At 50.4% G+C, this 22,082-nt stretch overlaps 1 protein-coding gene across 8 annotated transcripts in view; it reads left to right on the forward strand.

Moving 5' to 3' along the window:
- The window catches only part of CAMKK1 (calcium/calmodulin dependent protein kinase kinase 1), a 102,350-nt gene that overhangs the window by 38,420 nt on the left and 41,848 nt on the right, over positions 1–22,082 (forward strand). For all 8 annotated transcript variants that reach the window (XM_074593493.1, XM_074593494.1, XM_074593492.1 and 5 more), the window contains 3 exons: positions 2,619–3,175; positions 13,230–13,277; positions 14,983–15,036. In XM_074593493.1, the coding sequence (XP_074449594.1) occupies positions 2,720–3,175; positions 13,230–13,277; positions 14,983–15,036 (558 nt within the window). In that variant the 5' untranslated portion in view covers positions 2,619–2,719. The remainder of the gene's footprint in view (positions 1–2,618; positions 3,176–13,229; positions 13,278–14,982; positions 15,037–22,082) is intronic.

Raw genomic sequence — 22,082 nt, forward strand, 5'->3', positions numbered from 1 at the left:
GTGACACGGGCAGATGCTTTCTTCCCCTCCGTTCTGCATGTGGGGAAAACCTTGTGGCAGGTGGAGGGAAGAAGGTGGGGGAGCTGCAGTCTTCAGTCGCAGGTTGATTTTTCTCTTGATGCTCCCTAGGAGTGAGGTGAACGGTGACTGTCCAGAAGCTAAAGCTGCTGCGAGGAAAGGCCTTGTGTTTGTTTCTCTGTAGGCAGAAGAGCAAAGCCAGGCTTTTAACGCAGGGTGGAATCGGAGATTTCCTCCCATCCCTTGTGCAAGCTGGCTTAAATGGTGAAAGCATTCTTATTCCCTCCTTTCCTTCATTTAAAACGGTTTCTGTGATGGAAGGGAACATGCAGACTGGAGAGCCCCAGCCCAGCCCCAGTGGTGCAGAGGGTGGCTGCTGATGGCCGAGATGTGAACTGGTGCTTTCCCGGCCGTGCAGAGAGCCCTGGGAAGCTGCTGGCCTGCAGGCAGGGCTGGAGGCAGATCTGTGCTTCCCGGGGCCGAGGTGCTGACCTTCACCCAAAGCCAAATGTACAGGCATCCCATGAGGAGTCCTTGCGAGTGTCCTGTTGGGAATTGTGCTGCTCCGCAGGCTCTGGAGTGCAAGGAAAGCCCTTTCAGAGATAGCAGGGTGGCCGCAGGCTTGCGGTTGCCCTGACCCCATGCTCCTAGGTCAGCTCAAACTTCTCAAGCGCAAACCTCGCATGAGCATTTTGCAGCCAGCCAGCCCTCTGTGGCCTTCCCACGACTCCGTATCGGACAGGCTCATTGCTGAGCCCGCGCAGGGCTGCAGCTGGCTTTCTACCTTGAAGCTTGGGGCTGGGGGAGTAGGGAGGTCTAGCAGAGCAGGGAGGCTCATGCTGCTTCGCCTGGGGGTTTGTGGGACCATGTGCGGTGTGCGCTCTACCAAACCCTGCACCCCTTCCCTTCCTGCTGCAAGCCACCCCCCCGTGCCTGCAGCCTGGCTCCGCAAGGGATTTGTGCTTTGGGATTGAAGGGTTTAAATATAGTTTTAATAGAAGCTTTTAAAGCTGATCTCACCATTTCATTACTGTTTTGAGTGAGTGACACTTCTGTCAATCTGTTTCAAACAAGCCTGCAGAAAAGGCAGGAGAAGGGGGGAAGATTATACCTGGGTGGAGAAGGAGGGGAAGGAGATGAACAGTGGGCAGCGGGGAGGATCCTGGTGGATCTGGATGTTTCCTTTCTGTGACACTCTGTGCCCAGCATGTATACCCTGGGACTGGCGTGCGACCTCAGGTGAAGCTTCCCGTCCAGATCTTTCTCTAGCTTACCCTTATTGATATAAAAGGCTGCTTGAGCTTGGCTGCTGTGCTTCTGCAGGGGACTCAGGAGGCCATCTCTGCAGCAGAGTTCAGCTATACTGGGTTTAACTGGGTGTCATTGGGCAGCTTTGAGCCAGGCTCAAGCATTGCTCTGTGCTCCTAAAGGAGGGCGTTGTGTGTGTTCCCAGACAGATGCTGAATGGGGTTCACCCCCACCCTTTGTCGTAGAAATTAAATGAAACCAGTGTGGAAAGAGGGTGACGCAAGTGGATCCCTGGCTTGCAGGGATTTTTACAGAACCTGCTTTGCATGTAGGGAACCAAAGGTTGCAATAGTTCAGAGTTAAACCTACACTGAAACTTACTGGATGCAGTCCAGGATGCTGTGATTAAAACTAAGTTGTCCCCCACTGTCCCCAGAATCTGGGCAGAGGGATGAGATGATGCATCCTGCAGCACCACATCTTCAGAGGTGATTAAGAGATGACAGCCATGTGCTGCAGAGGATCATTTCCTGCTCTGGGCTGCACTGGGAAGACTGAAATCTGTTTTAAATTGAGACTGAAATTAGCATCCAGGAAACAGCAATTTTATTCAGCAGTTCTAGCTTTGTATTGCATTTTTGTGTTCTGTAGGTCTTTTCCAAAGGAAAAGCTGATTCCCACATGCTGGTGGTAATCATTAAGCGTTGTTGATTTGCAACTCAATATAGCTTTTATACATGGTGGGCAGCAAGGTTAATGCGTGGTTGCACACAGGCTGCAACTGTGGGGGGCTGGGGGTGACCCTGGAACCAGTCTTGCTTTTAAATTCTGCCTTTGCTGTTGACTATGTTGCAAATAGAGTGTGTGAAAGTCACTAGCCAAGGCTTCCAGGCCATTATTTGACACTCTCTAGGGCCTTACAGGGCAACAGAGACTACTGTGGAGCCCTAAATGGCTGTGGATTTGCTGTTACGCACGTTGGGTTTGGATACATACCAGAAGCTGTTGTATGCTATAAGTAAGAATCCAAGAGGCTGAAAGTTTGACCCGTGACTTGTTAAGAAACTGTACTTCTCCCTTTATTGTAAGCTCTGGTTGACTGTCAGCCTATCTACAGAAGGAGAAGTTCTCTTCAGTTGTGTCGCTTGTTGCACATCAGATAATCTTCATTGCTTTCATAGCTAGCTCAATGCCTGGGTTTGCCTTTCCTTCTGAGTGTTTGCAACTTGTTTACAGCCTGTCAGTGTTCTGCCTTCACTTGCTTTTACGGTGGAAGAAGCCAGAGATGGGTGTCTTGGTTATATTTGTGTTGAGTGAACATTCAGTTCACTTCTGTTTGTGTTTCCTTTTAGGTATTTCATGACGATGTTCCTTCATGCCACATGCTGTCTGTGAGTGTTAGCATCGCAGCTCTCCACAGTGCCACCAGAGACCATACCAGCTGGACACAGCAATGGGGGACTCTCCAACAAATGCCATGGATGGAGGCATAGACATGTGCTGCAAAGACACACAGACTGAACTGGCAGAGCGGGTAGCAGCCATAGACGTGGCTGTTGGCCCAGACAGAAGTGACCAAAACGGTGAAGGCAACACTGAAGAAAATGACACAGTCTTTTCTGATAACATAAAAGACATCCAAAGAAATGGAGTCAACAGTGGCATGAGAATGAATGAACTCCTGCCTTCCCAACGGCCAGAAGATGCTCACTGCAGGCACGTTCCCAAGAGACCTCTCACTAGACCTGTCCTATCAAGTAGGAAGTTGTCTCTTCAGGAAAGATCATCAGGAGGTTATTTGGCTTCTAGCAACACTCCAGGTTATGGCCCTTATGCCACAGGGCCATCACCACGTATAATGAGGAGACCAACAATAGAGTCTAACCGGGTCTCCATATCGGATTCTGAGGTAGGCATGTCCTCCCCTGTAATTGTGGTGTCAAGGTAAGGCTGTCTTAACTGGTAATGGGAGCCTTCAGTCTTTGGGAGCAGTAGATCTGAAAGCACTGTTTTTTCTAAGGGGGGGAGGGGAATATCTCTGAAACCAGAGATTTCATTAGCTTGGAATGGCTGAACACCTTTGCATCCATCCCCCCAGACCTCTGCTGGCTGTAGCCCAATCCTGAAATTGGCTCCTTCAGCCCTCCCCCGCCAGGGATAGTCCTGTTATGGGGCTGGGACCCCTGTGGTGTAGTGGTAGCACGCAGAAGGCCTGTGAAGCTGTTCAGAGAAAGGGCTGTGACCAAATGGCTTTGCTCTCGTGTCCCTGCTGTACGTGCCCTTCAGGAGTTTCAGTCACAGGAGCTCTGCTGATGGTATTTTATGGATTTAAGCTTCTGGAGATTATGTATCTCCTATTGTATTTTGCCATTATTGAAGGCATGATTTAATTTTATAAAGAGCTTAAATGCACTGGTGTTTCCTACCCCGTCAGGATTTTCCTTTGTCTTTAGAGCATTTATACGGGTTTGTAACAGCAGTGACTGGGGGCTGTGACCCCTCTCTCCTTCAGAGGAGTGTATCAGGGTGGTTGTGGTTGTTCTTGCTTGTCTATCTTGTGGCTGCTCTCTCGGTACCGGACCTCGGCACAGACCTACCTCAGAGGTGTAACATGCTGTTAGTGGTCAAGTGTACTGACGGAAGCGGCTGCTGGTTACAATTCCCTGTGTTGTGCTGGGTGGGGAAACCTGTCCCTTTCTGCTGTCCCAGGGAAGGACAAGGAGGAAGCCATCTGCAGGTTCCTGTTACGACACTACTTTCCCACCAGCATGCGTGCTGTGACGCGCTGTCACAGGGAGCGGAGAGAGGGGCTGCTCGGACCACGCTGCCTGGTGTCGCACTGAAGATGCTGAGCCTGCGGCAGTGCCTGTGAGAAGGGGCATGCAGATCGAACTGGGGGTTCAGCTGGGCTTTCTCTGAAAGCCAAGCATGATGGAGGTGGTGTAAATGGGTATTGCTCGAAGACAAAATGTTTTGTAAAATCCTGCTGGCTGGGGAAGAATTTTAAGTAGGGAATGGGCTGTCTGGAGTACTGGAGAGGGAGCATTGTCTGTGGGGCTGCCAGTTGGTTTGGGGAAAAAGCCCAGTCACACCTCAGCTGTCCCCCAAGCCCAGACTATGCTTCTTCCTGAGACTTTTATCTGCTATTTGTGGAGCAAAAGCAAGGTTTCCATGTCCTGCCACTTTTCTCTGGACTAGGTTTTTTTTTTCCCAGTCATGCTTGCCTTGTGTTTCTGCTCTTAGGGTTTCTGCTCTTAGGGAACGGGGCAGGGCAGAGGGAGGGCTGGGAGGTGTCTGTGGGTGCCACAACTCCACAGTCTCTCTCACCAGAGAGGAGGTGGAATGCTGGAGAGAGGAGTGGTGGTGGTGTGGACCTGCTGGCCTTTTCCTGCAGGGAGGGCTGTGTCTCCTGCCCTGTTACTGTGGGAGACGAGCCCAGAAGAAGCCTCTGGTTCATCTTGTGACCATGAGCCTTGTTCTGGTGAGGGACAGGCCCTTTCTGTGGGCATTTTCAGGCTCTCTGTGATGCTTACCCAGAGAATTCACCTCTGCTGCTGTGTCCTGACACTGAAGTGGGACAGACAGCAGTTGGGGGCTCAGGAGCCCATCTGACTCTTCCTCACCCAGTCAATGGGGAGCATGTTGCTGAACGTGGCTCTGCCAGCATCAGTGTGCCAGCGTGTGCTCTTGGGCACTGTGGTACTCCTAGACATAATGTTTAAATCCCACTGTGGTCCCACCCTTTGTCATAAGGGACCCAAATCACTGGAGTTTAGACTTTTGCCGGTGTGGGTCCAAGTGACCTGGAGCTTCACATCTGTGTGGCTTAGTGTTTCCCTCCTGAAAAGTGGGAACCTGACAGGATGGGTGCTGTGTGTGAGCAAGCCAGCCATTGTCCTCTGGGAAGTTTTGCAGGTCACATTAGCTGTGAGATGGGTCATAGTGTCCTCGGCCGGCAGAAGATATCTGCAGAAGGTGCACTGCAGAGCTTGCAGCTTCTTTGCCAGCAGATGAATGCTTTAATAAGGGAGACGGGGAGGGAGAGGAGCCAGTTCTTGGAAGCGGACGTGACTTGTGTGCCAGCTCTGCCATCCTGCAGTACTTTGACTGTGCCAGGAGTGGGGCTTGTCCGAAATCTGCTTCAAAGTAACTGCAGTCGAGTGTGACTGGCACATTCCCATCTGCAAGCAAATTCAAAATACTGTCCTCTTCCACGGCATCTGCAACTTGGGGAGCAATAGCTACTGCCTTGCGGTAGGAAATGCGTGTAGTTTGAAATGCAGATGCAGAGCCCTTCATCTCACTGCTCCCGCAGCAGTCCATTATGCAGGGCTATGTTTTAATGGTCACTTCAATATAACTATTGACAGCCTTGCTCCAGTGCAGCCCAGACGCTTAACAAAGCCCTGCGCGTTGGAAATAATTCATATTCATGGGGAATCGCTGAGGTAAGAGGGGGGAGGGAGCCCAGGCAAGAGCTGTCTGTTCAGAGGTGGGCGCTTGCCATCGCAGCGGTGCTCTTGAGAACCGTGCTTCGTCTTTCCAGCTTATAGGGACAGTATCTCTATCCTGTATGGAATAGCAGAAGGACTAGGAAGATGCACAATTTCTTATAGAATAAAGTTTGAGGCTGACCGCTGACTAATGAATGAGAAGTGTCAGGTGTGTGACAGCAAGACGAGCGTGCAGCCAGACTCCAGCGTCCTGTGTATGACCTGCCAGTTGCTGCTAAGCGGTTGTTGCAGGGTTGCTGTAGTCAAGGCTGTGAGAGACACAGGCTGTCCAAATATGAGCTACACAGCTAACTGAGATACGCAGGGAACTTGGAAGAGAAATGGAGAGCAGATTTGATGTTGTTACATGTATTTGCTTGGTGTGTTTGCTGTAAGCAATTAGCAGAGCCTTGCATGTGGGCAGGAAAGACTAAGCAGAGCCAGGAGGTAGGGCCAGGATTTCCAAGAGTTACAGGGGACTCCCTGATGGGGTTTTTGGCCCTATGGGGGATAAAATAACCTAGCTGCTGTTGTATTTTTTGGTTGAACATTTTGATACGCAGACCCTCAGTAAGCAGGGAGGTTGGTAGGTCACTCTGACAAGATCCAGCTCATTGGTCACGGCACTGCCCCATCTCCCTGCAAATAACTCTGACACATCTTGTCCTGGGCAAGCTGCACATTCCTACTAGAGTCCATGTCTCTCTCCTGCTTAAAGCCCTTTTGGATTTGCTCCTTGGATTGGGTGTCCAGCATCATCAGTCACTGCCTTTTGGGTGGCAGGACATCCATTGCTCTGGCTCGCAGCCACTGCCTGATTTGAGTTAGTCTGTGCAAAAATTAAGATGAAGTTCACGAGCATTTGGGCTTTATCACATGTGCAGACGCCGTCTATCAGGAGCCGAGATGGATGGCACAGCTGCATATCAATTTCCTGAGTTATGCCGATAGTCATCTAGGACTGAATCTGCTTTCCCTCCTCAGTGATAACAGGAGCGGCATCTCGCTGCCTTGCTGTCAGCAGTCCTGTATCCTTGACTGATCTGGAGAAATAATAGAGAGATGTGCTATATGAGGAGACTGGATGTGGCAGAGGTGAATTTTCTGTTGTTTTCTGCTGAATTATGGAAGAACCATGTGCTCAGTTAGAGATGCTGCTGAGATTTTTAATGCTGATTTCATACTTGTTCACAGGCTGGGAGGAAAGCTTGTATTGAGGGATCGGATGGCCAAGAGCCGAAGCTGAGCCTGTGACGCTGTGGGAGGCTTCATGGAGTGCTGTGAGTAGGCAGGGAGTTGTGCTATCCCGTCCTCAGGTCTGGTACCCCAAACGCCTGTCTTCTGAGTGAGCTTTCTTGGGTTTGTTATTTAGGAAGACAACGGCTTCTGGGCTAGCAGGGCTGCAGCAGAGCCAGGGCTTGTTGTCTTACACAGAGGCAGCTCCTGAGCAACCAAGCAGAGCCACCAATTAGCTAATTGGGATGAAGAGTTGGCAGCTGCTGATGTCTTGCAGCCACTGCTGACAAGTCTGGATCTGCAGTATTAACTCTGCAAGAGAAGTAGCCCGTTCTGCTCTGCTGACGGTGTTACTGTGTACTTAATTAACCAGATCTATAACTTTCAAAAGTCCCTGCTTGTTCCCCTCCTTTCTTTGATTGTTCATGGACCATAGCCTGGAAGGTCCTTCCAGTGCTGCCTTCTCTGGTAGGAGTGCCCACTGTGCTGGTGGGATTTCTGCTGCCTTTGCTCCCCATCAGTGCTTTGCAGTAAGAAGGGAAAGGCTTTGCCTTTAGTGATGGCACAGAAGTGATAAAGCTGAAGCTATTAAGGGTACATAACTCTGCAGAACTAAGGCACGGGCCCCAGAGTTTATGTTGCTGGCCCACATGGCCTCTGTTGATGTGGTGTTCCTGTCTCCTGCTTAGTGCTGGCAGCATGGTGAGAGGAAAGGCTTTTCCACAGGGCTGCTAAAAAGCAGCTTCTGCTTTGCTGCGTGGATGATGCTCCAGTGCTTGTATGAACCAGGGCAAGGCGCTCTGAATGTGGGCGTCTTGTCACTGTGTTTGACAGAGTTTGTCCCACCTAAAATGGCAGGACTTCTAGCTGTGAAAGGGTAGAGGTCCTGCTTGCTGGAAAGTGGCATTTGAAAAAGCAATGCTGTTTTTCTTTCTTTATTCTGCCATCCCACACCAACCTTTTTAGGTAGACAGGAAAAGTCTCACTTGAAGAGTGGCTAGAAGAAGAATAAAAGATGTCTTTTTTTTTTTCCTAGGCTTCTTCCCCAGACCTGCCAGCACAGTTAATTGCTTTGTACTTTCTCTTCTTCCAGTCTCTTCTGGCTGAATTGTCTTTTTTCTCTCACACGTTCCACCCACTCCCTGGCATCCCATTTCTTCCAGTCCCAGTGCCCATGTGGTCCCTCCACCCTCTGGGATCAGTGGGAGGTCGTTACAGCTCCCTGCTGCCTGGGTGACCCCGTGCATCATGGTGGTGGGCTGGGGCTGTGCATGCTTTAGCAGGAGTGGAAAGGATGGGTCGGCCCAGTGCATTCTCCTTCCTCAGTTCTGCTGCTGGCCCAAGCATGCAGGGAGGAGGATGAGCTGACAAAGGGAATTTTCCTGTGCTTAATGTCCATGGCTTATCTGAGAGTCATGGAAAATAAAGCACTTATTTGTCATTTCTTTCCTGGGCTTTCCACATCTTTATCATAGACCTCCTGCTTGTTTGGCCAACTACTTTGAAGCAACTGGTGTCGAGAGCGGTGAGAGGCAGTGCTTCAGTGTTGGGCTGATCCAGGTCTCATGGTCCTTCGGTCTCTTGGAGCTGCTTTGTTTTCTTTACAAGGTCACGATTTCCTTGCTGTGTGCAAAGGTAAAGCCAGGTGGGACCAGGGCAGTGGCAGGGACCAAGCTTCTACACAGCACGGGCTGCAGAGCTTCCCCCTCCAGCCCCGTGAGTCACCCAAACTTATTTCTTCTAGAGGTCTTACCGTCGTGCTCAAACTAGATCTCTCTTGAAAAGATCAAAGATATGTGGAAAACATTTCTTCAAAGAATCCCCCAAAGGCATTGCTAATTTCTCTTCCTTGAATTAATTAACCTCTATTTAAAAGTTACATTTCCAACTTGTCTAAGGGCAGGGTTAAGAGAAGAACACCCAAAGCTGCAGTTGCAGTGGGGCTGGAACGTGGCTGCCTTTGTCCCACTGGTCCCAGCCCCCTTTTATGCTTCTAGCCACTTCTCAAATGAAACCCCAGGGACCTGGCAGGTGCCTGAGCTCCTGCATCCAATTTTAGGGTCTCGTGTGGGTGACCCCAGACCACGGTGCTGAGCCTTGATGTTGTGCTTTCTGCCCAGCTGCGGCCAGTGCTCCTGCAAGTGGCCTGTTGTGGTGCCCTGTCCCTGGACAGCTTTCTGACTTGTATTCATTGCTGCCCCTAATACCCCTTTTCTGGCTTTAATTTTCATTTTGTCTGTTTTCACTTCCTCTTCCAGCCGGTTGAGTTTAAACCAGCGCTGTCTTCACTACTGGCTTTTAGTTCCCAATTTTCTTTCCCATGCTTCTCTTTAAAGTGTATCTCTGACTTGCTGAAACATATTTATTTTCAGATTAGTGAATCTGGCTTCTTTTAGGGGACAAAATTCTGCATTATATATGTATGTATGTAGACAGTGTGTTTTCAGAAATATCTTTCTTTGGAAACCAGCTCTGGCTCTTCCTTCCTATCCTGGTGTCCCCCCAGACAGCAAAGGCTCCATTCTCCATTTCTCGGGGTTTCTGTCACAGCAGTGGCAGCAGTGCATTCGTGGGATTGGGCTTGGACTCTATAGACTTCACTGTCCTTTATGATTTTTTTTGATCAATTTTTGTTTTCTGTGGCATCGATTCACCTCCCACCTCCCCTCTTGAGCAATACCTCTGACATGTTAGCAAATGGGACATCTTGTTTTTTAAGGCAGAACAATTATTGCACGCTTGGATGGACCCAGGAGTCTAATTTGCTGACAGCTTTTCATTAAAGGATTTCATTAAGGTTCTTGGTCTGTTCATTTTTATCAGCAGTTGCAAATACATTGGCGTGATGAAATCAAGAGGATTGTACAATGTTATCTTTAAGAAACACTTGGCCCAGAGATAGGTGTTTCTCTCTGATAAAGAAATAGTACAATTATCCCACTTCCTGCAGGAGAACCAAATAATAATATAGTAACAGCCCTGCCAGTCTGCAGACACGTGGCAGCAGTCACTTGAGCTGTGAATTATGGCCTTTCTGTAAGGAGAGAAAAAAAAAAAAGGTAGAAAGCACCTATAATCTGGTTTGATTTTTGCTGTGTTGAGCTCAAGTGCTTGAAGCAGCGCAGAAGCTAAGATGACAGTGCTGCTCACCGGTAGTTATCGGAGCGGAGGGTGAGGGAGGTGTGGGTTGGGTGCGGGTGCAGTGGTGGCGAGCGTAAACTCTCGGAGGCTGTGCCACAGCCCTGGAGCCCCAGTCCTGTCCGGGGCAGCCAGGCCCTGGCATCACCCGTCCTTCGGACCCTCTTGGGATGTTCCCATCCCAGTATTTATCCATTCCTTTCCAAAACAAAATCCCCAAAGGCAGGTGTCCTGGCATCACTCACGAGCTCCATTTAGCAGCAGTAAAAGACCAGAGAGATGCTTCAGGTGATTGGTCTGGTGTGGGGAAAACAGTGGTAATTTCTAGCCAGAGGTAAGAGGGTCAAAGGAACTGGTGCCTTGGACACAGGGAGCAGCCGTAGTCCCTCCTTGGTTGCACTGAATATTAGCACTCTGTAAGGGAGTTTGCCTGGCTGGATGGACTACATCCCACATCTGCTTCTTCAGGAGGGAGGGGGAAAAATGGATTCCTGCACAGTGTGTTTGCAAGGATAAGCTGCAGACTCTGTGCTTTAGAGAAGCCACCTTGGCTTGAAACAAGATACTGAGTGCACGTGTACGTCTGCATGTAAAGGGCTGTACTTGTGCAAGTAATCCCTACCTGGGGAGGAGGCCTGTGAAGGGGACCTGGTCACCGCAAGCTCGCTGGTGTGAAGAGCAGGCAGTACTAAGGTGGCTGGAGGCTTTCGCAGAGAGGTGGTCACTTTTCCTGCCTGTCTCAGCCGCTCTGGTGAGCGTTTTCCCCATCTCTGCAGCGCTGTAGTTCTGCACAGGGCAAGGTGAGGGGTGCGAAGTTGAGCACGGGGGAAACCCAGGGCAGGGGACATCAACAGAGAAGCGTTGCTGCTGAATTTGTGGAAATCACTGCAATGCAAAGCACAGCCTTGGGCTGGGAGGTGAATCTACTGACACAGGGTTTTCAGAGGAATTTGTCCTCCATGTGCCCATACTCTGGGTTCCTGTGTGCTGCCCTCTTTGGGGAGGGGAGCAAAATTAAATAGGATTTGTCTTTGCTGAATGTTTCAGTGGTTTTATGCTTTACATCTTGGCTTTTGCTGGGTCATTGTCTCTCTTCTCTTGTTGCACCTAGTTCTGATTAATTGGTTTTTGCTTTTGGAAAGACAAGTGCTTTGCTAGCAGCAGAGTTAATGTACCTCTGTGGCCCCATTACTCACAGTTGGCTCTTCCTCCTAGTCAGGGTGGTGGAAAAATCTTCCTTCACTAGAAACAAGATCAAGATTTAAATCATCCCTTGTATTCCTGACAAGCCACTGCTTGCAAGCTTTAAAACTCATCAGTTCCCCATTCCTTTATTCTCCTTTGCTGTGATGATTGCTTGCATTAGGAGTGTTTTCTGGTTGGTGATGGAGAAAAGACAAACCTATCTACCACACGTGTGCTCTAATGCACCCTGAGAGGCAGAGGAGCGTTGCTTTCAGTGGGGATGCTGCGCGGGGCCGGGGCTGCAACACCCCCTGTTGTTACAAATGGACCGAAGGCTTCTGGCACGGCTTTGCTTTCCTGGCACTGCTTCTGTAGATTGCAGGGCTATTTTGAGGTTTATGGGAAAGCTATTCTACCTGTCTGCATATTTTATATCAGCTTTGTTGCCAAAGAGGTGCCCGCTGCAGAGCCTGGAAGTGATTTTCCCCCCCCCAGCCTGCTTTAGTGCTTTGCAATCTCAGGGAGAAATACTGTGTTCCAAAATGCTGTCTGGGGAAGTGTGTCCCACCTAAGGCTCAGCCCACACCACGTACTGCAGTTGGAAACTTGCCTCCTTCCCTCACCCCACCGGGTTTGGGGCTCTCCCCTCCCCTGCAATGCAGTGAAGCGCTGTGTGTGAAGTCAGGACCAAGGCAAAAGCCACTGTAGCCCACCCTCCCCAGGGCTGGCGCTGCAGATGTCCCTGCAAGAGCACTCTGACCCTCTGCCAGGAGCTCTGCCCTGCAGCAAGGTGTGTGCTGTCCTCCTGCAGACCCTGTTGTGGTGGCCAAGCCGGGGAGGTCCCCTGGGCAGCTGCAGGGAGAGCTCGGTGCAGGCAGCGTGTGGCGCTTACCCTGGCTTGTGGTCTCTAGTCCCTGGGGCTTCTGCAGTGTCTGGGATGTTCTTGTAATTAATGATGGTGGGAGAGGTCAGCTCCAAATGAAATACAGCTGTGGAGGTTTTGCTGCCACTGTGAAAGACTTTTTCATTAGGTAGTACAATACTAAAGGAAGTGGTGGAGTTAGCATCAGATGACTGCACGGTTCCTCTGTTCTACCTCAGCTTCCACTAGTTGACACCTGGGGCCACCATCACTCCCTGTGTGGCTCCCAGTCTGTCGAGTAGCTCAGCACCCCATCATTACACCCTTGTCACAGCTTGCTGGGGGTCTGCATCCACCACCCTTCCACCCCTTGGGGTTTCAGTGCTGGATAGCTTGCGAACGGAGATCAGGCCTGCTTAGGGGTGATTTATTTTGGCAAATACTATAGTGGCTGAAGGGAATCCGTATTATTTGTGTTGCATTGCAAAAGAGCTTGGCTCCGTGTCTTCTCCTCGAAGAGCAGGCCGTGATCTGGGTGAGACCTCCCCTGGGTGCAGCCCCAGCCTTCGTGCACCATCTGCAGAGGGTCCCTGTCTTTGCCGGGCTCATGTTGGGAAGGGTACGGGCTCACACTGCAGCCCTGGGGCTGGCGTGGGTCCCTGGGTGCTGGGAGCTGCCAGCCCCTGAGAGCCCCAGGAGCTGGGGATGGGTGTCTTCCTGCTTGGTATTGGACACAGCCCAAGGTAGATGGTTAATGTAAAGAGGCCGGGGGCTGCTGTCGGGCTCACCAGGGTGAACCTGGAGCAATATTGGAGAATTGGGGTGGAGGGGCCTCTGGTGTTACGCCAGCACAGCCAGAGTCAGAATTCAGCCCATAATTGCTTTGTCTTGGGCTGCCAAAAAAGTTCAGTGCTTATACCGTAATGTATACTGGTTTAAATGAGATTTAATCTTTCATTATTCAGCACTCTGCCTCTACTTGATGCTTATTCAAACTCGGTCATTTCCTTTTACCAGTACTCTAATTATGTTCTCCTTTTGATCTGCAGGACTGTGTGCAGTTAAACCAGTACAAGCTGCAGAGTGAAATAGGCAAGGTACGTTACTGGAGCTCATGTTTGCCGCTGGAGCTTGTGCACACACACAAGTACGAGTGGAAAAACTGTGCCATCCTGAGACTCATCGCAGCTTGTGTTTGGTTTGGGTTTTTTGTTTGTTGCCTTCTTACTTTAAGCAAGTTCTGTTCAAGGTCAAAGTGGAGCTGCTTCCTCTGAGATCTAAATTTATTTTCCTTCCCTCTGAAGGTGGTTAAGCTGGCTCCCTTCCAAGGCGTTTGCTTGCCAAAAGTAACACTAAGAGCCTTTGATGCATTAATACAGTCCAACAAGGAAAGAAAACAAAACAAAAAAAAAATCAGGGCAGGTGTTTGGTCCCCATCAGGACTAGTTTAAGTTTTTATGTCCATGGATGAGATGCTAATTTAATTCTAGTCCATGTTTAAAAGCTGGAGAATGATTCAGAAGAGATTCCTCCGAAGTTATTTAAAGGTCTGGGCTGGTGAGCCGTTCAGACACCTGCACATTTGGATGTCTGCCACCATTGCAGATGGGTCCATGAGTGACGGTGCTGTCTGGAAGTTGTATCTACCTTTGCAGTTGGAACACTGCAGTCAGAAGGGACTGCACCCTGAGCTGCGGAGACCTTCACCAAAAGTTTTATTAGACCAAACTCCTCTCCAAAGTGAGAGGCCCGGGGCTATGGGAGGAGGCACCATCACCATCTGCGCAGTGGGCTGCTTGCAGCCAGGGTGTCAGGCTGGAGATACCACTGCTGGTGACACAGCAAATATCATCATCTGAAACTCACACACAGCTTCAGACCAACTTACAGCTTTTGCCATTGGCTTCAGTATGATTTAAGGAGAGTGCGAGGCCTTCTCTCTAGTGGATTTGCCCCTGATGCCTCCTTGCCTGCAGGTCACAGTGAGCACATAGGCACCCTGAGGTTGGTAGAGGGTCTGCTGGGCCTACTTTGCTTCTGGATCAGCCAGATGGTGGCTTGGCCTCCTCTGAGACCAGGACCCTCATTCCAGCTCTCAGTGAAGTCAAGAGAAATGTTTTGAAGGCTGTAGGGTTCATCCCACTCACTTATTCAACAGGCATGTGTCAGGGATGATACCTAGCCACGGTGTCATGTGTCACTTACATAAATGTATAGTGTTGACACAGAACTGAAAAAATAGTGATTTGGATGGAGTTTGGCTTCAGGCTGTCACTGGAGCTGTGGATACAGCAGTGAACCAGGCCCGCATCTGCGTGGGCAAGAGGTGGTTGGAGGAGAGGAGGCAGCTCGTCCTCGCTGAAGTCCATTTGCTATCAAGAGATGGAGTGGTTTTGTGCTGAAAATTGTCTTGCACAGAAGTACAGGAAAGGAGTTGGTGCAGAACTTCCAAACTTGCACAAAAAAAAAATCTGCTTGAAAGTTATTCTCTCTGCTCTCCACACGCGTTTGAGTTAAGACAGACACAGTGGCTTTGGCTCAGGGCAGGAGGTGATGGGCTAATGCTCAGCTCCTCCAAATGCTGTTAATCCTCAAATACCCCGTGGCTCCAACAGAGCTGCCACCACGTACGACCTTGCTGCGGGGTCACATTCCCTGCAGACTTTGCTCAGGGCTTGACACGGCCTGGGGTCTTGAAGGTGGTTTTTTCCCCCTGTGTAAGGCCATGGTCTACCAGCCTTGAGCAGCAAGGAGACAAGGTGAAGCTGCTGAACTGACTGTGCAATTTGTGTTTATTTTTAGGGTTCCTACGGTGTTGTGAAACTGGCCTACAACGAGAACGATGACAAGTATTATGTAAGTGTCCTCCTCCGCTCCTCGCTGCTGCTGCTCCCCATTCCCCGTTACCCCCCGGGAGCTGGGTCCCCTCTGCCTTGCTGCTTTTAGCATATGCATTTCTGATTCGGGTAACATGCAAGGAATTGAACCTCCCCGCTGGGGATGGCGCTGCTGGCTGCGTGTCCGCTTGCATGCGGTGCAGAACGGGAGGGAAATCGGGTGGGCCGCTGTATATAACAGGCGGGGATCTCGGAGGCAGGCTGCAGAAGTGCATTGCTGATTTGTCTTGACATTTTCTAGCTATGAAGCAGGTCACCTGAAATTAGAGGCATGTGGGTGGTGGTATTCAGCGCCTGCTGTGCATTGGAAGATCGGCCTTGAAGAGGCGTGTTTTGTAAGGAAATGGGGGTGTTGATCAGAAAGATGCTGAACAGCGTGGTCCAGCTGGGCAGTGCCTGGCTCCCCTGCATGTCACCCCCTTGCAGGGTGCCTCCCCGGACACCGGACAGGACCTTGCTCTCAGGCTGTGAGGTGTAGGGTGCGGGGCAGAAGGCAAACCTTGGCTTTTAAACCCTTTGCTGAGCTGAAGGCAGAGTTGGAGGCTTTCAGATTCAAAAAGGCTGCTTGTGCTGAAGGCTCCTTCCCTGTCGCTCCCCTTTCCAGAGGCAGGTGAATCCCAACCATCCCAGCTGGGGTTCCTGTGAAGTGCAGATGTGCTTGTGTCCCTGGGCTTGCCCTGTGGCATGTTCTGTTCAGGCTGAGAGCAGGAGCTGGACAGTTGGCAAAAGGAAAACTGCCGTGTTGTGTGCGGCTGTGCCTGGAGGCTTGTAGAAACAGCTTTTGGCAGTTGATGGTGGATCCCAGGGCAGGTGTCTGCTGAGCAGAGCTGGGTGGTTGCAGTGCTCTTGAACCCAAACCCCGTTGCCCTCAACACAGCCCTGCTGGGTCTGGCCCTGCCCTTCAGCTGCTGCTCCGTACTGTGTTTGGTGAGAGGGGTCCTGCTTTCGCTGCTGCGATGGAGTGGCCTCACAAGGGGGAAAACGGGCCCATGAGAGCACCCGGGCAGACTCGTTTGCTGCTCCCTGTCCCAGTGCACAGAGCTGCTGGCCTTTGTACAAAGGAGTATGTGCTGTGGAGATACAAAGCGTGATCATTCCCCACTGCTCCCCAGCCAGCCCTTCCTCCCTGACTCTTGGGTTTACAAGTGACATACCAGGTTGGAGGAGTCGGATGGAGTTGCATGCCTGTTAGTGTTTGTTAGCCCTTCTGCGCTTCCAGCAGGCATGAAACTGCAGGAGAAATGTCTTGAAAGGAAGGATGGAAGAGATGAGGCAAAAATCTGGACAAGGTGCCCTGGAGCTGGCCAAGCCAAGGAACCACAATTCTTTCCATCTCCTGTCCTTTCCAAGCTGACTCACCCACGGCACTGGAGCGGCTGCTGTTTCCGATGGCTCCCTTCCTCTGCTGCCCTCCGAGTCTTCCCTCCCCTGCCCTGCAGCAGGGTGGGTTTGTTCTGCAAAGAGCAATGGTACCAGCCGTGGCTTCCCTGATCCATCTGTCCCACCGGCGCAGGCAGTGCTGGGACCGGGGACACCGAGTGGGAACACTTGTTGCCAGCTGAAAATATTTTTGCTTTGAAAATGGTAATCTTTACATTTTGGTGCTGCCCTTTCTTTCTGGGAATCCCGATGTGCTGCAGGGTGTTTGTCACAACTCGGCAGGGAGAGGTGGCTTTAGGCTCGCGTTGCCTGCTGCATTCTTGTCCACGGTTCAGATGTAGGTTAACGCTGCGGATGTAGATTTAGCTGGTCAAATCAAAGACAAAAGTGAAAGCCTGTGTCCAGGTTAGCCTGGTGTGTCTTAGTTAATCCCTACTTAATCTCCATTTCTTTTTCTAATCTAAGCAAACACTTTAAAGCTACTGCCACGTCATGCCTGGGAAGTTTCAGCCTCGCTGCCCAAAGAGGGACAGGGTACGCAGACCCCCTTACTGCCAGCGTTGCAGGGACACACGTTCGCCCCAGTCCTTCGGTTGCAGCGGTTGAGGCAGGGTCTGAACAAGATCTCAGCTGGGACCCTGGGGCTGTGGAGGTGATCCTGGAAGGTGTGTGGGGCGCTGCCATGGGTGGAGAGATGGGAGCAGAGCGAGGGCATCGGCAGTGTCTGCCTGTGTTTCACTGCAGCGGATGGCAGCACATGGGAGAAGAGGGGGCAGATGGCTGCACTGCTGCCGTAAGGCTGTGATGCTAAAATCTACGTTTCATATGCTTGCTACCCTTTTGGCTGGGGCAGTGGGAGCTTTCCCCTTTCCCCACGTGCAGACAGACTGTCACCCCTAATCCTTCCAGGTGCCTGTGCCTGTGTTTTCCAGGGGGACAAGCTGTGATGGAGACACCTCCACTTTTTCCAGGACGTTAAAACAGCCCAGGAGCTGGCAGACTCTTTAAAGCTTCAGAGAAATAGCACATTGCATAACTAGCTAATGGTTGCTTAGCTCCCCACGTGTGTCTGACCCACATGCCCTCTCGGTGCTGAGATAACTTGCAGGCTGCTCTGCTCATCACTCCTGTCCGAGGCTGCATTGCAGCAATGTACCCCCACCCCCCGGGGGGCTACCTAATGTAACTGCCTGTTACCAGTAGCTAGTAGAAGCAATTGATGTTCTGACAGTTGGGGAGGGCCTTTTCTGTGTGTTTATTTTGCTCCAAATTTAGCTCTGGAGAGTTGTTTTTGTCTCAGTAGTAAAAAGCAATAACAGATAATTGGAGGAAATCAGCCCTTGGTTGGCCTTTGCTGAGCAGCCCCTAATAACCCATTCACGTGCAGTGTTTTAGCGTGAGGCCAGGGTGCTGCTGCCCGCTTTATTTTCTTTAAGATAGTGTGCTGCAATAAAAAGGAGCAAAACTTTAAAGAAAGCAGATTTTTTTTTTTTTATTTTGGAGTATAGTTTGGATTATGACTCCTGATTCTTACTGGGGCGTAGGGCCTTTGCTAGCTCTCTTCATAAAGGCAGAGTTTATAGGTACCAGAAACTCCATCTAGCTCCTGTCAAAGCAAAAGGAAAAATTTCTGTTGCTTTAATGAGTTTTAGACCTGGCCTAGAATTAGGAAAAACTCTCAAGAAAACAAAGCTGATCACCACACTTGGGAAAAATGTAGATGGGTTGTATTTACTTTGTGGGTTTTCTTTCCTTCCATTAAAGATGAGCAAGTGCTTCCAAGAGCTTTATCCTTCATTGCCGTGAACAACCACAGTGCTGCGGAGGGCTGTGAAAGTGTGCTGACTTAGATGCAGGGAATGTATTAGACCGAGGAAATTGAACTTTGAGCACCAAGTGTGTGAGCCAGTGCTCCCTCCAAGGAGGAGACCCGATGGGCATGCGAAGAGGTCCCTGTCATGTGCTCGGTCCCTGCTGCTGTTGGGGCATGTGAAGCTGTTAGAGCAGCATTTGCAGGGCTCTGCCGAGGAACCCCTTACAGCTGGAAAGGTTTCAGTGTCTTAGTTTGCAGGAGACGCTTTGACAGTGACTAGGGGGTGGAAAAAAGGAAGAAAAGCCAAGTTCTATGAAAGAGCAGCAAATAAAAAGCGAAGTCGAATGTGTGCAGGCAGAGATCTAGTTTGGAGTCGTTGTGCTGATGGAATTTGATTCTGTGATGCCTCAGGTCATGTCTCCTTCCGATTTTCAATCTCTAAATCAGCTTGCAAGGAAAAGTGGTTATGATGGACATTTGTTATGCTACTTCTGGACAAAAGCGATAGCATTGTAGGCTGTCAGTGAGTTTCTATTTATTTTTTTCTTTTTTAATCTTGTTTCCTAAGAAACAAGATTTGTGTGATTGAGCTCTCTGCCTCTGTTTGTACCTAACAACCTTTGCATGAAGGGCTGTTTTCTACCAATTGTCAATAATGGGGAGAAATTCCTTCCAAGTTTATGAAAAGCGACAGCTAAACAAAGTGCTGCTGCTGAGGAGAAGGTGGCCAGCAGCAAGCCTTGAACTTTCTAGCCCCTGGAGAATCCACTTTGGTCGCCATCCAGGCGGGAAGGGAAGGCATGGCTCCTGTGTTTCTCATCCTCTTGCTCACATAACAGCTCCTGAACCTCTGCCAGCTGCTCTCTGGTGCAGTGAGGACCAGGGAAATGATCTCTGGTTTACTTTAACACCCTGTGCTGTTCAGCAGCAGGGCTGTGAGGAGTTGGGTCACCCAGGGTAAGAGCAGGAGCCTCCGGGAGATGTCTGGAGGCAGGCAAGCGTGGCCGCTCCGGGAAGGTGTCATTGCTGTGGTGTCACAGCATGGACGGGGCACAACCCACCAATGTTATTCTGCTGCTGATGTGACAAATGGTGTCTGGGACAAAATGTGACAAATGCAGGAGCAGGATTTTAGGGGCATGGCAGCTAAACCTGTCTGGTTTAGGATTTCCTTTGTGTGTAGTGCTTCTCTCCCAGCAGAGCTTCCCTCTTAGCCACTCGAGGGATATCACTGTCAGACAGGACAGGTGAGGAAGGGCTGGAGATGCTCTCTGGTCTGCTCAGCGCTCCTGCAGGGTGCTGTCACACACTAGCAGAGCATTTAGGTGGTTAGTAGTGACCTTGAGCAACATCCCCACTCCCCTGGGAGCTGCAGGTAGGGACTGTGCACAGGTCATCTGCCCTTGCATGGGTTTGGGTTCCTTGCAATGTGAGTCATGCATTTTGTTGTTACCAACAAAATGCATTTTATTGTTACCAAGTGAAATGGCATCCCAAGTGCTGAGAACATTACAAAGTGGTGTAAGGTCCCTTGGCTCAATCCATTTTATCACCCTTCCCTCCCCCAAATAACGGCCAATTTGCCGTTGTCATTACCAGCAGCAGGATGTGGGCTGGAGGCCTGGCTGTTGTGAAAGCTGCTGTGTTCCAGGCATCCCTCCTCCTCTCTGTAAACCTAGGATCTCCTTTCCCTCAGGTGTCCTCACGAAGCAGCTTCCCTGTGGTTTCCAGCTGCAAGGTTCCTAGAAAAGAGCAGTAAACTTAAATAATAAATGTACATCAAAGGAAAGCACACAGTTCCTGCTGCCTCTCAAAGGAAAATGTCATAACTTGTGTCCACGTGGGAATAGTCAGAAGGAAGGTGGGTGCAAGGGCATGTGTGGAGGGAGTCTCCTCTAGGCTCCCTCTTCTCCTGAGGAACCTGAAGCAATGCTTGCCAGTGCAAAGGGAAAATCCCCTGGCTTGGCTCTGAGCTGGTGCTTTATCAGAAAGGCATTATCTGGGTAATTAGCTCTGCCTGCGAGTACAAGTGTCTTTGGCGCTCTCATGCATGTGAGCCCGGAAGGAGAGGTTTGCTGAAGCATCCCTGTGTTGCTCCTGTTATGCTCGGCTACAACTCGGCAAGGAAGCCTTGTCCTGCCAGTTCGCCTTGTAATTAGAGTGAGGCTTCACCACTGTGTGCTCTTGTGATAATTAAGCGGCATTGGCCTGTTCCATGATGAAGTTTGCTCTTTGTCCCCTGTTTGCATTGGAAAGCGCGGTGGGACAGGTCCTCTCTTCTGATCCAGCCCTGCTTGTGTAGCAGCAGATACCGGTGCTTTGCAGTTGGTATAAGCATGTCCTGGTGCTTCTTCCACAGCAGCAGAGGTGACTTACAGTCAGCTCACCTACAGTACAGTAACCCCCACTCATCTCCCCATTGCCCCTCGTAGCATCCTTCAAGGAGTTTGGGTGACAGCAGTAGCTCTTGCTCCCTCTCGTTTTGTCCCCGAGAGCAATTCTTGTCTTTGCTATTGCTCCTCTCTGTACCTTCCTGCTCCCTCCAGCCCAAGCCCAGACCCTGCCCTGGGAAGGACTAGCCTGATGTGGGCACGGCTGATGGCAACGGTTCAGTTCCTCAGGATGCGTTCCCCAAGTGTTGATGCAGCTTGGGAGCTTTCAGCAGCAAATTGCATTTTCTATTTCTTCTTTTTCTAGAGTTCCTTGCCAGAAGGCAGGGAGGACTCAAGGTGGGACTGGAGCAAGGGGAGCCTTCTCCTCCCAGGATGGTGATGGTTGAAACAGAAATAGGTGTATCAGTTCCTTTTGGTTTTTTTTTTCCTAAAAATTTTCAGTATGGAGAGATATAAGTGAGGAGCGTAGGCTTTGTCCTGGCCATCCTTGGAGGTGGTTGTGCACATCTTGGATCCACTGTCAGCAGACCGTGAATCATTTGGCTGTCTGTATTGGACACAGCACTGTGCTAAGTAAAAGATAAGCACTTCTGAGTCTGTCTCTCAACACTGTCATTTCCAACAGTTGGCTCAGGAGCTGTCAGGCAGGATTGAGAACTACAGTGTCCCTTCTCAATTACACGGGTGCAAATCCAGAGGATTTGGATTTCACTGGATCAGTACCAAAAATAACAATCCTTTCAGCACGCTGTGAACCTGGCTGCAGCGGGAGCACTGACGGGAGGTAGGGATGCTGGGGCGTGCGGTGGCATCGCTGCCAGGAAAAACAGCTCAGGAAGGAGCTTGCCGAAATGGTTTTGGTGACCTGTTCCTGGGTACACGTTAAAAACAGGTAGCATGCAGAGAGCCTGCCTTCATGGTATTAATGCAAAATTCCTTGGCATTTGACTGTGTCCTGTGGGAGTCCTTGGTTAATTATATTTCACAGGAGTCACTCCAGTGTGAACTACAGATTTGGATGCTTAATTAATAGTAGTAACTACCCATTCTAGGGGAAGGAGCGAGTGACCGTCCCAGCCCTTGGGGGCATAGACTGTTTTCCTAAGCAAACTGTACCATGAGCTGTTTTCCCATGAAATATTTATCTGCTGGGCCACTCAGGGCTGTTTGAATGGCCCTCCAAAAGGTTATTAACGCACAGAGCAGATGGAGGCGCAGAGACTGTTTATTAAATTTGGATTGCCTTTTGCTACTATGCTAATGCCAATTGGATGGCAGGAAAAATTACCCTGACCCCCTCCCACGCTTCAGCTGCCTGGGTTAGCAACAGTGCCAGCATAAATTGGGTACGAGAAGGGAGGGAAACTGTTGTCAAAAGCCCACTTCCTCCCTGTGCCTTTGGCATGCTCTGGCACAGCG

This window comes from Larus michahellis, chromosome 7 (genome assembly GCF_964199755.1).
Source record: "Larus michahellis chromosome 7, bLarMic1.1, whole genome shotgun sequence".
Classification (NCBI taxonomy): Eukaryota; Metazoa; Chordata; class Aves; order Charadriiformes; family Laridae; genus Larus; species Larus michahellis.